At 37.1% G+C, this 13207-nt stretch overlaps 1 protein-coding gene across 1 annotated transcript in view; it reads left to right on the plus strand.

The window, feature by feature from the left end:
• Positions 1–882: 882 nt before the first annotated feature.
• Positions 883–13207, plus strand: part of COLEC10 (collectin subfamily member 10) — a 44283-nt gene continuing 31958 nt past the window's right edge. Inside the window, exon 1 of the mRNA XM_055313901.1 lies at positions 883–1170. Within this exon, the coding sequence (XP_055169876.1) occupies positions 1023–1170 (148 nt within the window). The 5' untranslated portion in view covers positions 883–1022. The remainder of the gene's footprint in view (positions 1171–13207) is intronic.

Genomic DNA, 13207 nt, shown 5'->3' on the forward strand with positions numbered 1-13207 from the left:
TGAATGGATGGATGGATGGATGGATGGATGGATGGATGGAGAAAGAGAGATGACAGATGATAGAAGATAGAGAAAGGAAGAATGATCTCTATTTCTATTCCTGTATATATGTCTATATCTGCATCTCTATTATCTATATCTATCCTGCTTTTTAAGAAACATAATAACATAAGCTTATTCCCCCCATTTTATCAAAAACTTGCTACAAACATCATTTTAATAAAATGGTCATGTCATACTCTCTCATATGTTTGTATTTACTACGATTTGCCAATCCCAATGCATTGTTAGGTGATTGATGTCCCTTCCTCTTTTTACCATATTTTCTTAAATAAAACTTTGTCCACATTTCAAGATATTTTCTTAAAATAGTGTACTAGAAAAGCAATCACTAGACCAAAGGCTATAGACATTTTTTAATATTCTTGATACCTATTGCCAATTGCTTTGCAGAAAAACTGGTGTTCTTTCCTTTGGGATTTAATCCCAAGACAATTCTTTGTAACAAGAGAAGGAAATAAGGTCACGAAGAGCAATGGGAGCACTAGCATTCAGCTGCCACAAACAGGTAATGAAATTTCCTTATGAAGAGCTCAAAGCCTTGCATGGTGTATCTATAATATGCAGGTAATTCAAGCAATCTCTGGCTCAATCTTTCTGGAACCCAACATACAAATGCAATATGGGATATTAAATTGTCAGCTCATGTACTGAGCAGAAGTCATCTCTATCCTCTCCATTCTCTGGGTTGTTTCTTCTCGAGTGTTTAGTTCAGCGATAATTTCCAGTAAACTGTTGTCACTTGAAAATAAACAGTCTGGACAATGTATGTTCCATTTGGAACACTGAGAAAATAAACAGCCTAGGATATGCCTAGGATATGCTTCCTACTTGTCTATGTAGCCCTTTTTGGAATGTGTGCTCCAGATACTTTACTTTTCTTCCCTAAAGCAGAAGTTTTATTTAAAATAAAGCTACTTATTTGGTACTTCTGGGCAATCCTCTTTTGAAGAACCACAGCAATGAGTGGCTTTGGAGCCCTACTTCGAAGAAACCAGTTCATCCTTCTGGTGCTCTTTCTTTTGCAAATTCAGAGTCTAGGTCTGGATATGGATAGTCGTCCTACCACTGAAGTCTGTGCCACACACACAATTGCACCAGGACCCAAAGGTGAGGAAAGAAACAAAATGTTCATAAGTGATAAGTGAACTCTCTTCTCTCCTCCTTCAACCCTATTGTAACTCTCAATGACTTTCTTTTCTCCCTAGCGTCCTTTCCTTCTATTTTGGAAATTCAATGGCCTGTTATCTATTTAAAAACCTTCCTTGATGTTATTAGGTAGGAGAATGCTGGGAGGGTGTAGAACTCACCCAGGGCAGGGGAAAATTCTCTTCTCCCTGCTGTTCCAGGGGAACATAAGCTGAGACTTCAGCCTTTCAGGAATACTTTCCTTAAGACCATCTCTGTTCTTGGGCTGATTTTATTCAAATGCTTTTCTCAACACTGATTTTGGTAAAGTTGCCAGGCAAAAGCTCAGTAACAAGAAAATTAAATCTTTCATATATTTCATAAATTAGTGGGCTTCCCATGAAGAAGAGAAATTTTGTCAAGGATTGCAAGTAGTGTATAAATGAACAGTTATTTATTGAAAGTTGAGTCTTTGGGCCCAAGTGCCTTCAGCTGAAGGATGATAGAGTATTGCAGAATTTTTTCAAGTAGAGCCAAGGTCTAAATGTGCTTCAAGCAACTGGTTGATAAAAAATGCTGCTGTTTTCCTGGTTTCAGTTCTGACCCTTTTGTTCTAAAAGTGGTCACTGCAGTGCAAATTGGTGCTCCCTCATTAGTAATTCATGTTATGTTTCTCCAGGCTATAGGGTGGAAGAATTGCAGCTGCTTAAAATTTTAAGTAGAAAAAAAAGGGTCTTTCAGAAAAAGCAGAAATACATCGCCCTATGCTTGTCAGTTATTTAAATGTGTATTGCTTAAAGTGCATTTTTCTTAATCAGTGAATTAATTTCCTCCTAAGATTGCAATCCAAGCTTTAACCTTTGATACCATAAAATAAATGCAGGGAGTAACAATGAGACCTTGGGGCTTCCAAATAATTTCTTGGGTGAATAATGAATAATGCAAGGGCAAGTGTTCAGAAAAGAAAGTTTTGATTAGAAATAAAAGTATTTACTTAAAACTATTATTGGACTTTCCAATAATGTACAGATAACTTTGTGTTATTCCTGGGGTATCATGGAAAATGCTGAAAATTAAGTTTTCCTTGTCCCTGCAAATGAGAGAGTCCATTTGGAAATAATACTGTTAAACAATTTTCCTTGCCGAGAAACTACAGCTTTCAAGCTAGAAGAATGCACAGAGTTTGTCAAAGTAACTTCCAAAATACCATGCATTCCAGTACCGCAATTCTATTTATTCCAATTTGGCCAAAACATATCGAGTACCTATTAAGTGCCATGCATTATTTTAGGCATAAGAGATGCATCAAATAACATATATTAGTGCCATAAGCAATAAATGGAAAAACTTAGGAGGGAAGAGTGGGCAATTAATTTTTATTAGATACCAGCAGCCTGTTCGTCACGGTCTTCCTATTCCCATTTCTTTTTTTTTTTTTTAAAGATTTTATTTATTTATTCATGAGAGACACACACACACACACACACAGAGAGAGAGAGAGAGAGAGAGAGAGGCAGAGACACAGGTAGAGAGAGAGGGGCAAGCTTTTCGCAGGGAGCCCGATGTGGGACTCGATCCTGGGACTGGGATCACGCCCTGAGCCAAAGGCAGACACTCAACCACTGAGGTACCCAGGCGTCCCAATTTCTTGATGTAAAATGTTCCCCTTCCCACTAGAAACCTTGCAAAGATTTCAAACAATGTAAATCCTTCACTCTTCCTGAGCCTGTGTCCTCTAGAACGCTGGGGTTCCAGAACTACGTTCCTAACTAGGACCTAGCATGATTTTTTCTTCCCCCAGAGCCTGAGGGCTTTGCATCAAAATGAATTCTAAGTTCCCTTCTTATTTTTTTTACGATGTTATTTATTTATTCATAAGAGACACACAGAGAGAGGCAGAGACACAGGCAGAGGGAGAAGCAGGCTCCATGCAGGGAGCCCGATGTAGGACTCAATCCCAGATCCCAGGATTACGCCCTGAGCAGGCACTCAACTGCAGAGCCACCCAGGCATTCCTAGCTACCACTTCTCCTTGTCTCTGCCCTACTGGATCCTTTCCCATTAACCACAGTCTAAATTCTTGGTATCTGGCTTTAGATCAGTCTACTGTCTCCATTTTACTGAAATCAGGGAGGATGTTGTAGGTCCTCTGTGGACAGATACATAGTTAGCTCAAAGAAGGAAACACTCAATTGAGAGTGGGAACTTGTGCACAGAAAAAGGTAGTTAAAACCTGAATGTCCGCTGTGTTGATCCTTTGTTAACTGAGACAGATCAGACGTGAGGAGAACGGGCTAGGAAAACCATTAAAAATGGGTTTTATTCTCTGCCTGTATGTGGTCAAGTTCATTTTGGAAAATGCTTCCCTACTTGCTCGGCCCAACAAACACATGCAGATCAAGGAATTCAAATCTTCAGGTTCAAGAACACCCGTGAAACTGCCTGAGTTATCAAGGCCATGCATATCTGTAAAGCCACCAAGTATTTGAAAGATGCTACTTTAAGCAACTTCCACCATTCGGTCATATGATGGTAGAGTTGCCATTGCACAATTCCAAACAGGGGCACTGGACACAGGTTTGGTGGCACAGAGTGCGAGCCAAAGGCAAATGCTCACTGAGCCACCCAGGCATTCCTAAGTTCCCTCCTTATTAAAGACACTCTACAATTCTGGAATGTAATGTATGGAATATCTTCTACATCTCAGGCCTCATCTTAGGTGCTAAAGGTTTCAAATTAAAGCACTTATTCTAGAACATGTTTACATTTCAAGCTGAATATTAGATTGCAAGCTGTTGGACTCAGGGCTCGGTTGACTCAGTTTTTTCTTTGCAAATTGCCTATATTCATGTGCATGGAGCAACCTGTGTATCTCCATCACCGCCTCTCTGCCACCCTCCGCACTGCACCATGCTAGATGCTGTGCCTACAAATGAAAAAAAAGAGTTAGTTTTTGTCATCTCTCAAGACACAAACAGCCGTCTACCCTATTTCATTCCTGAACATAATAGCTCCTCCCTACCTCTGAACAAGGCAGATTTGCATATTTATTTCTGCAAAAACCAAATACTAACAATAAAGAAAAACAAGCTTGTTGGCGAAGGAAACATTTTAAAGGACTGAATTATTGCTTCTGTTCAATATATTTTTCCTACAACCAAGCTGGTCTATCATTTTTCTCTACAGCAAATCATGTCAATACTATAGTTACCAGTACTGTGCTTAGAAACTTCTAGATACTCTGAGAAACAATAAAAGGCGTTTTCTTTAAATGCATTTGGAAGTCTGGGAACTAAATAAACTATTTAGAGTTGCAAGAGGAAAACAAGTAATGCTAACCTGTCATATAATATATTGTCCAATATCGACTCACCATTTTTTACTGCATTATTTCCCAAGCATAAATTGGTGGGAAGAAAGACATTGAATTCAATCTGTTTGATCTCCAGTATGCTATAACATATATTTGTGCTTAGTTCTTTTATTTGCAAAGTGCTTCATTAGGGAACTGTTTTAAGAATAATATAAGCTAATAAATGTATACTTTAAGCAGTGTAGACATCATAAATAGATAATTAAATTCTATTTATTTTTCCTTCTTCTCCTTGTTTATCTAAGTCTGTTGAGTAACAATGTTGGGGTTCAGTAATGTTCCAATTATCAAAACTTCTCTGTTGAAAGCCATCTTTATTTTCCTTTCTATGCCTAAATTTATTATTTTGTGCTGTTTAGTAGAAAATGTCTTTCCCACCTTCCTGGTTTCTTTATTAAACAATTCGTGTAAAATTCTGACCTCTAGTGGTTTTACTTGAAAACAGCAGTGGCAAGAAATTTTAATAAGAAATGTTCAAAAGAAATGTAGAAATAATAAATATTTGAGTGATGATTCATAATTTCCGAAGTATTTTCAAGTAGATTATCTTGTTTAATTTTCACAATTGCCCTATGTGACAGCAATTACTTTAAACTTAAAAGATAAGGAAACAATCTCAACGAGGCCAAGTAGAACTCTCAAGGTCTCTCACATACTTAAAGAACAGATACACAATTTTAACTTTAGCCCTGGCCTCCTGGCTCTGGGTCCAGTACCATTCCATGACATCTGCTGGTTTCTATCAGAATCAAGTTTGAAAATATAGTCTACTGACCCCTTTGTGATAAGAAATGGATGCAACGATGCCTAAGAACATAATGTTCACACAACCTTACAGCTCAACATTGTACTGGATATTAAAATATGCTGAAAGTAATGATATCCCTCCTTTTTGATAATCAACTCCATTACTTCATTAGTTTGTTTGAAAATTAAAGATATTTTGCCTTATTGCTTATGTTGGATTCCATTAGCTTCTTTATTTAGGAGCTTTTCCCCCCAATGACTTTTGTGTGTGTGGCCTAAAAGCTTTTTTGTAATCCATCTGGCTTCTCCCTACTTCTCCTACATCAAACTGCTTTTCCACTTGTAGTCTGATTCAGGCATCCTTGCTTTGTCTCTCATTGTTGCCCAAAATATTGGGCAATATATTGCCCAATATCTTTGTCCTTGATGTTTCTTCTGTCTGGCTCAAACTTACCCCAGGCCAGATCTCCCCAAGGATCATTCCTTCTCCTCATTTACGTTTTAGCTCAAATGTCATTTGCATGGTAGGGCCCTATCTGATACCCCTTCAGTCTCTGGATCCTAGCAACTGGCACAACTTGAGTTTTTTCCAGGTAACTTCTCAGCCTCCAGTGCAAACAAGCCTTCTCCTGACTTTCCCAAACAGATGGCCAGATATGCCCGGGAATGTCTGGATTATTTTCACAGCCAAATTGTAAGTCTTACTACCCATAATGTAACTATCAGAGATAATTTGTTTTAATCCTAGTTGTTTTTACATTTGTTAAAGCTGAAGCCCAGAGAGGTAAAAATAACTCGTTTAGGTCACACAGTGATTAACTGGTGGCAGGGCTAGAACTGGAATTCAGATTCTAATCGCCAGGCCAGTCATTGTTCCATTCTGCCATTTAAATCATCATCCTCATGTTTTATCATTCTCATTAAGCATGAAATGATTCTTCATTTAATTTTATAAATTAACATTAGAAAAGGAGTTCTGTGAGGTCAATGTATAAACATGGTACAGAATTGTTTTAGCTCGGTCACCTTGATATAAATTAAGTTGCTAATTTCTTTCTGGCAGCTTTATCAGAGAGGTTAAGCAAGTAGGTATTTTCCCAAGACCTTTATATTAACTGTATTAATGCACTGCCTTCTTTCATTGAGAGTTTTAATATGTATTTTATGCATAAAGACAGACCAAAATTTTAAGTGGCTTGACCAGGGTGCTCTGGACCATTTTTCTTCTCCTTTTTCCTTTGGGTAGATGCAAAGAAAGCATCTCAAGGTTAGACCAGAAAGGGAAGAGTAAAACTCCAGTCAATCAAAGTGTGAGCAAAGATGAGTCAGGGGGTACTGAATGATAATGATAAAAAATATTAGCTTGTTTCATTTTAATAAGGATGTATTCTTTACCCAAGCCACCCCTTTCCTCAATTCCCTTGCACAATAACTTGGCTATCCATCAGTCACCACTAGGGCCATAGTAGTAAGTACTTGCATGCTGGCAAAGATCATGGACTTTGAATTTGAGCTCTGCCACTTACCTGTTCATGCGACCTTAAGCTTTAGTGTCTTCATTTTTTAAATGGAGATAATGCTTAATTTGAAAATTAAATGTGTAGCATATGACTTAGGTCTCCTCATTTTTCCCATTAGCTTCCATTTTCCATTACTATAAGCTCCCTTTCTTCCCACATGCATAATGAAATGCTCACAGACTGTAAAGTTGGCTCCTCAAGTAGAAATCCATCAGGGAAATACCCACCACCTTCTGCTCCTTGATGCAATTTCCTGCCTATTGTGATCCCACTGTGAAGTCAACTTTTATCAGTAGTTCACAAACCTGAGCCTCCTCTTTCTCTTCCCTCCTGTTGCCTTCTTCCCCTTGTTCTCCAACTGAGCCTGATGTTCTGTATCAATTAAATAGGAATAATAACAGTGTAAATACCCCCAGGGATGTAATGGGGTATGAGTTAAATGAGTTAAACCCCACAAAACCGAACTTTAGTTTTCTTTTCAGTAAGAAAAGATGGGATAAGTGTGACTACTTCATAGGGCCATGGTGAGAAGAAATGAGTTAAACCATACAAAGCACTTCGTATTGTCCTTGACATATTGCCAAGGACCCTTTAAGTATTCAAAAACCATGGATTAGCAAAGCTCAAGAGAAAGAATGTTTTCTCTGCTTTTTGGTCTTTTTTTCTTCCTGTAAGGAATATTTTCCTGTGCCCCAGAAAGGCAGTTTTGTTGGCCTTGGGTCATCGATCATATGTGTAGGCCAGACACCATTTAAGTCTCACGTTTTTTTATTCATGAAATTCTACTTCTGTTAGAAATGGTGTTATTTGGCCTTTTTCATCTTTTCTGAATATTGCAATCCATAACCAGTCTGTCTGGTTTTTATACCACATATTTGATCTGCAATATTCTATAATTTTATAAAATTCTTTAAATTATATTCTAGAGCATTCTCTGATCTTTTATAAACTGTAATTATAAATACGTATAGTAAAAAACTGACACTCAGAGCCTCAATTGAAGTAGCATCTGAATAATTTAATTGTTTTCAAAATATTTATTGTGATTGTTCTTGATTTAAAAATTCTAGACCATCATTTCAGGTCTCTTGTGGCCCCTTGACAATACTTGTATCTGTTAAATTATATGAGTCTTTAGAATTTACAAAGGGTTTATCAGTTATTTTTCTTTAGCTCCATTGACATACTATAGGAATCATTATTCCCATTTTAAAAAGGGAGATAAATAAGTAAATAAATAATAAAGTAAAGGAACTAAAGCACACTACTCTTGCCTGTAACCCTTCTGAGGGTCATTTATTTGACATCAGCCAGGGATGAGTGTATATGCGAGACATTACAGTATTGAGTGCAGTCAAAAATAGTTTAAATGTTGGTGTTCTACCTTGCTTGAGATAAACAAAAATGTAGAAGAGAATTTTGGACATTCAGAGCCAAAGTACCCCCCGCCCCCCCACCTGCTTCATACTACATGCTGAGTGACCAAATAGCCCCTTACGTCCAAGGAACTTGGGAGATGGAGTGATACAAGTGTGACAATTTGCTGCAGACCAAAGTCAAAGTCCCCAAAGAGATGGAGGGACTTGGATATATTACAAAGGAAAGTCTCTAGAATGGATTTATCCTAGCACTTGAAGAGCAAAGCTAGACCATGCCACCAGTGATCCTGGGGCAACGTCACTAGTGGCCCATAGACAAACCAAATACACTGAAATAATGCTCATATGGAGCATACAAAAGCAAGGGATATGGCCTTCTTTCCTAACTTAGAGGACCCTGATGGGAGGCAATGCAATGGTAGTATTATTCTAAGGTGACCCGACCATGCTAATGTGGAACTCTCTCCTGCTCTCTCTTCCTGATGCTCTAACATTTTAGCTATGCACAGATGAGAGTATGCAAAATTAAAATGCTCAGCATTCACTGACGCCAAGGTATTCCTGCACCTGCCTACAAGGCTTTCCCATTGAGAACTGAATCTCCCCCAAATCTATCATTTTACTGCCTGTTTTCCTGTATTCCTTCCTATCTTACTTTTTGGAATTAGAAATACATGCGGGTGTGGGAGGTTAGGGCACAGTACTGTGCCATGTCAAAATGCATCACTAATGCAACAAAATTATTGACATCACTTTCTCATCATAGAGACCTACTGTTGGAACAGAGGTGTCTGATGGAGGAAAAACTGAGTGTTATTCTGCCTCCTTTTAGGTAAATAGAATCAATTTTTCAAGAACATAGAGCATAGAATGTTTTCCCTAATCTAGCCAATGGCTTCATTGTAAATGGAAACTCATTACACTTTGTTAATCTAATATTCCTTATACTGTGGATGTTCTTTCTCCTTTTTTTTCAGTTTTCATAGGCATCCTGTAGAACTTGTAAGATTGTATCAGGTCTGACTAGCCAAATGTTAAACCAGAAGAGCCAGTGGAAGTCTGAGTAGGAGAATGAAGCAACTTAGACTTTTTTTCAAGTAGACAAATCTCTTGGCTGAGTCGAAGATAGGCTAGAGGACTGAAAGGACGTGAGAAGCTCCTGGTGGATCATGAACTAAAAACTGGAGATGAATTAGTGTTGTTGGGGTAGGGAGAAAGGGGTGGGATTAGAGAAAGATTTCAGAAGTAAAATTGGCTGATTACAATGAGTTCTGAACAGTTTGAACCGCCTCTGGACATCCAGATGGAAAAGTCCAGCAGGCAGTTGAAAATAGATACCGTAAATATTTTTTAGGTATTTCTTCTCTACAAAAACAAATAACACTATTTGTCTTGACTCATGGCTTTTATAACTTGTCTCATTTAGTGGACTCATCAGGGAGGACACTGCTATTCTCACAGATAGGTGGGATGTCCATGGATTGGGATGTTGGGATATAATCATAGTTATTACTTATAATGCTATTCGTTTTCTTTACATTAGTTTCTGCCCCACTTTGTACTGAAAGAAATTTTAGACAGAATATTGTGTGTTACATCTATAGAGTGTTGTAAACGTTTCAATGCCAGAGGCACAAATCTCTGGAAGCAAAAATACACATCGGCCAGGGAGTTACAAATCTGCACAGCCATGATATGTGCTAAAAGGGGTATTGCCTGCCCTTGGCCTCTTCTTTATCCCTCTAATTTCTAGTGCCTAGAAATTCTGGGTGGCTGTTGGATGATAATTGTTATAACACAAATTTCACAAGCGCTCACGGCATTCCAGGCACCATTTGACGTTTCATATGCATTATCACATTTACTTCTCTCAACAACACTGTAAGGGAGATATTTCACTATTCTGATGTACTAATAGGGGACTTCGACTTATGGAATTTAAGGGGTTGCCAGTGAGGTCTCAATGGAGCTTGGACTTGAACTAAGCCCTCAGATCCCAGATCTTCTGCTCTTAACAATTGCATTGTATTGCAGAAGCACGCCACTTCATCCTAGATGGATGGAGTTTCTCTTTGCATTTGTTACTACTGACTTGGCTGTGAATGCATTTTAATAATGAATGATATGTGCAGGAGGAAGAAAACCTGCCCAACAAATCTTAATATTGTATTTTTCATTAAGTACAATGTTATTTTTTTTTTCCTCCCTGTTGCTCAGACATGGAATGACTACAAAAGACTTACAGGTTCCATGTAGTAATTCTTCTTAAACCAAATAAACCTGCAAAAAGGAGGTCTTTGTAATTCAAGTAAGAAACACTGCAGGATCCTTGAAATCCACTTTTCTTTGCTAGGTTATTCAAAAAGTAGCTGCAAGGGGAATAAAGTTTATGGATCTCTGAAATTGATGGAGCACAATAAAGGGATTGGTTGATGTCATGGTCATACACATTGACAACCTGGACTGGATCATAGGAAGCACCCAGTAAACATAGTTGTTTCACTAGTATCATTGATATTATTATTAGATAAATTAATCACAATAGATGTCTTTACCTATTGTATTTCCTTGCCTTGTTTAGCATAATTATAGAGGAAAAAATTTTCTATTCTATTTCCTTATTTGATACATTATCTTGTCATTTGAGGAAAGAGCAGTATAGATGAATAAAAGCCAAATCTCCTCACCAGGGAGAAGGAAAAAGAGCATTGATCTTTTCAAAAATCCTACCTTATTAGTTGCCAACCACACACATGACAATTTCCTATTCATAATGCTCATAACATTTATAAGACCTTGTTTGGTGTCTCCTTCCCACCAAACTTTTAGGTTTAGATCATGTCTGGTCTGAGACAGTGCTGTATGCCCAGGACTGAACAGAGGACTTTGTAGCTAGTAGAGACTCAATAAATATTTGTTCAAGGAATGAATGAGTGAGCAAATTGTGAAGTTTTGAGTAGCTCTTGAGAACAAAGTGTAAAATATTTGCCCTCAAAACAAGAAACTTACACTATAATTAAGTAGTTGACATTAATACAAAAAGTTAAATAACAGTGCATTTTAAAATAATACTCCAAGGCAGCAATTAGAGAGTAGTAACAAGGAACCAGATGGTGAATTACCAAGGAAATAATTCTATCAATAAATTCAGAGAATTTAGAATTTGAGACAAGGCTAATAGGTAAAATTTATAAAAGGAGAGAAGCTCCACAGTTTCTTTACATTATTTATGATATATTTTTCAAATTGGAAGAGTATTTCATGATTGTTTAAACATATAGCATGTGTACTACATTAAGCAAAATAAGTCAGAGAAAGAAAAATACCATATGATTTCACTCATATGTGGAATTTAAGAAACAAAACAGATGAACATAGGGGAAGGGAAGGAAAAATAAAATAAAATGAAAACAGAAAGGGAGGCAAACCATACGAGATGCCAAACTCTAGGAAACAAACTGAGGGTTGCTGGAGGGGAGGAGGCGGGGAATGGAATGAGTTTCTGGGTGATGGGCATTAAGGAGGGCATGAGATGGAATGAGCACTGGGTGTTACATGCAAGTGATGAATCACTAAATTCTACCCCTAAAACTAACAATACAATATTTGTTAAATAAATTTAATTTAAATAAAAAATTTAATTAAAAAATATAGCATGTGAAAATATGTGCTGAATAAAGATGTGTAAAGAAAATGCTAATGATCTCACTTTTTACTGTGACTCTTCCCTTTCCAGACCCACTTATCCCTTGTAACCATCATTAATAGCTTGGTATTAACACATTGCTCTATATTTTTGTTTGTTTATTCTTTCTTCTAAATAGTATCATATGCATATGACTCTCCAAGAGACTTTCTTTATATAATATGACATGGAGATCACGTCTTCTTCAGAGGTCTTTCTAAACACATTATTTCTGCACAATATTTCTACTGGTATTTTCATCAGTTTCATGATGATACACTTTCAGATTGTTTGTGGTTTTTGTTTTTGCCACTACAAACATTCTCATATATATAAATATGCACACACATATATCTGTTAGTCCTTTTTTTTCTTAAGATTTTATTTATTTATTCATGAGGGACACACAGAGAGAGGCAGAGACATACACAGAGGAAGAGCAGGCTCCCTGCAGGGAGCCCGATGTGGGACTTGATCCCGAGATCTCGGGATCACGCCTTGAACTGAAGGCAGACGCTCAACCACTGAGCCACCCAGGTGTCCCTATATGTTAGTTCTTAAAGTTATTCCCATGAAATAGATCCCCTAAGGTAAAATGGAAGGTGTGGATTCTTTATTTTAATTCTTATTGACAGACTAGCTTCCAGAAACACTGTAGGAATTCATGTTGCCGGAAGCAATGAGTGAGTACTCTCTGCATCTATGGCATCTTTGAATGCTATAGTCTTTTTAAATTGTTACTAATTCTGATGGCAGAATATGATATAGACATTTCCATATATACTATTTTTCTGATGAGTAGTGAGTATGGGCATTGTTCATCTATTATTTATTATTTATATTTTTAGATCACCTTTTTATTTCACTTATTGTCTTTTTGCAAAAGCTTTTGCATGTTAAGAATATTAATCATTTTTGATGTCTTAGTGTTTGATTTTGTCCTTGTCTGTCATATATTTGTTTACAAACTCTATATATTGATGTGACTCCTTTTATCACATAGAAACTTTTAATTTCTTATATGGTCAAAGATATCTTTCTTTTCTTTTCTAACTTCTGCTTTTTTTCCTCCAAAGAGATGAGCTTCAAACAGAGAGAAAAGCCTTTCAATGGAGGCATGAATTGAAAGACATTTTAATGAACAATGAATAAACAAGTTGAACAGGAATAGAAGATTATGAAAGTCAATGTCAGAAAATAATGCTAGAAAGTTCTACTGATGCCCAGTCTGTGAAAGTCCAAATGCTAGACTAACTTGATTGGATGTGGCCTAGAAATACAGAGGAACTGCTGAAATGTTTTGAATAGAGCAGTT

Source organism: Nyctereutes procyonoides, unplaced genomic scaffold (assembly GCF_905146905.1).
Source record: "Nyctereutes procyonoides isolate TBG_1078 unplaced genomic scaffold, NYPRO_anot_genome, whole genome shotgun sequence".
In the NCBI taxonomy this organism is placed as follows: Eukaryota; Metazoa; Chordata; class Mammalia; order Carnivora; family Canidae; genus Nyctereutes; species Nyctereutes procyonoides.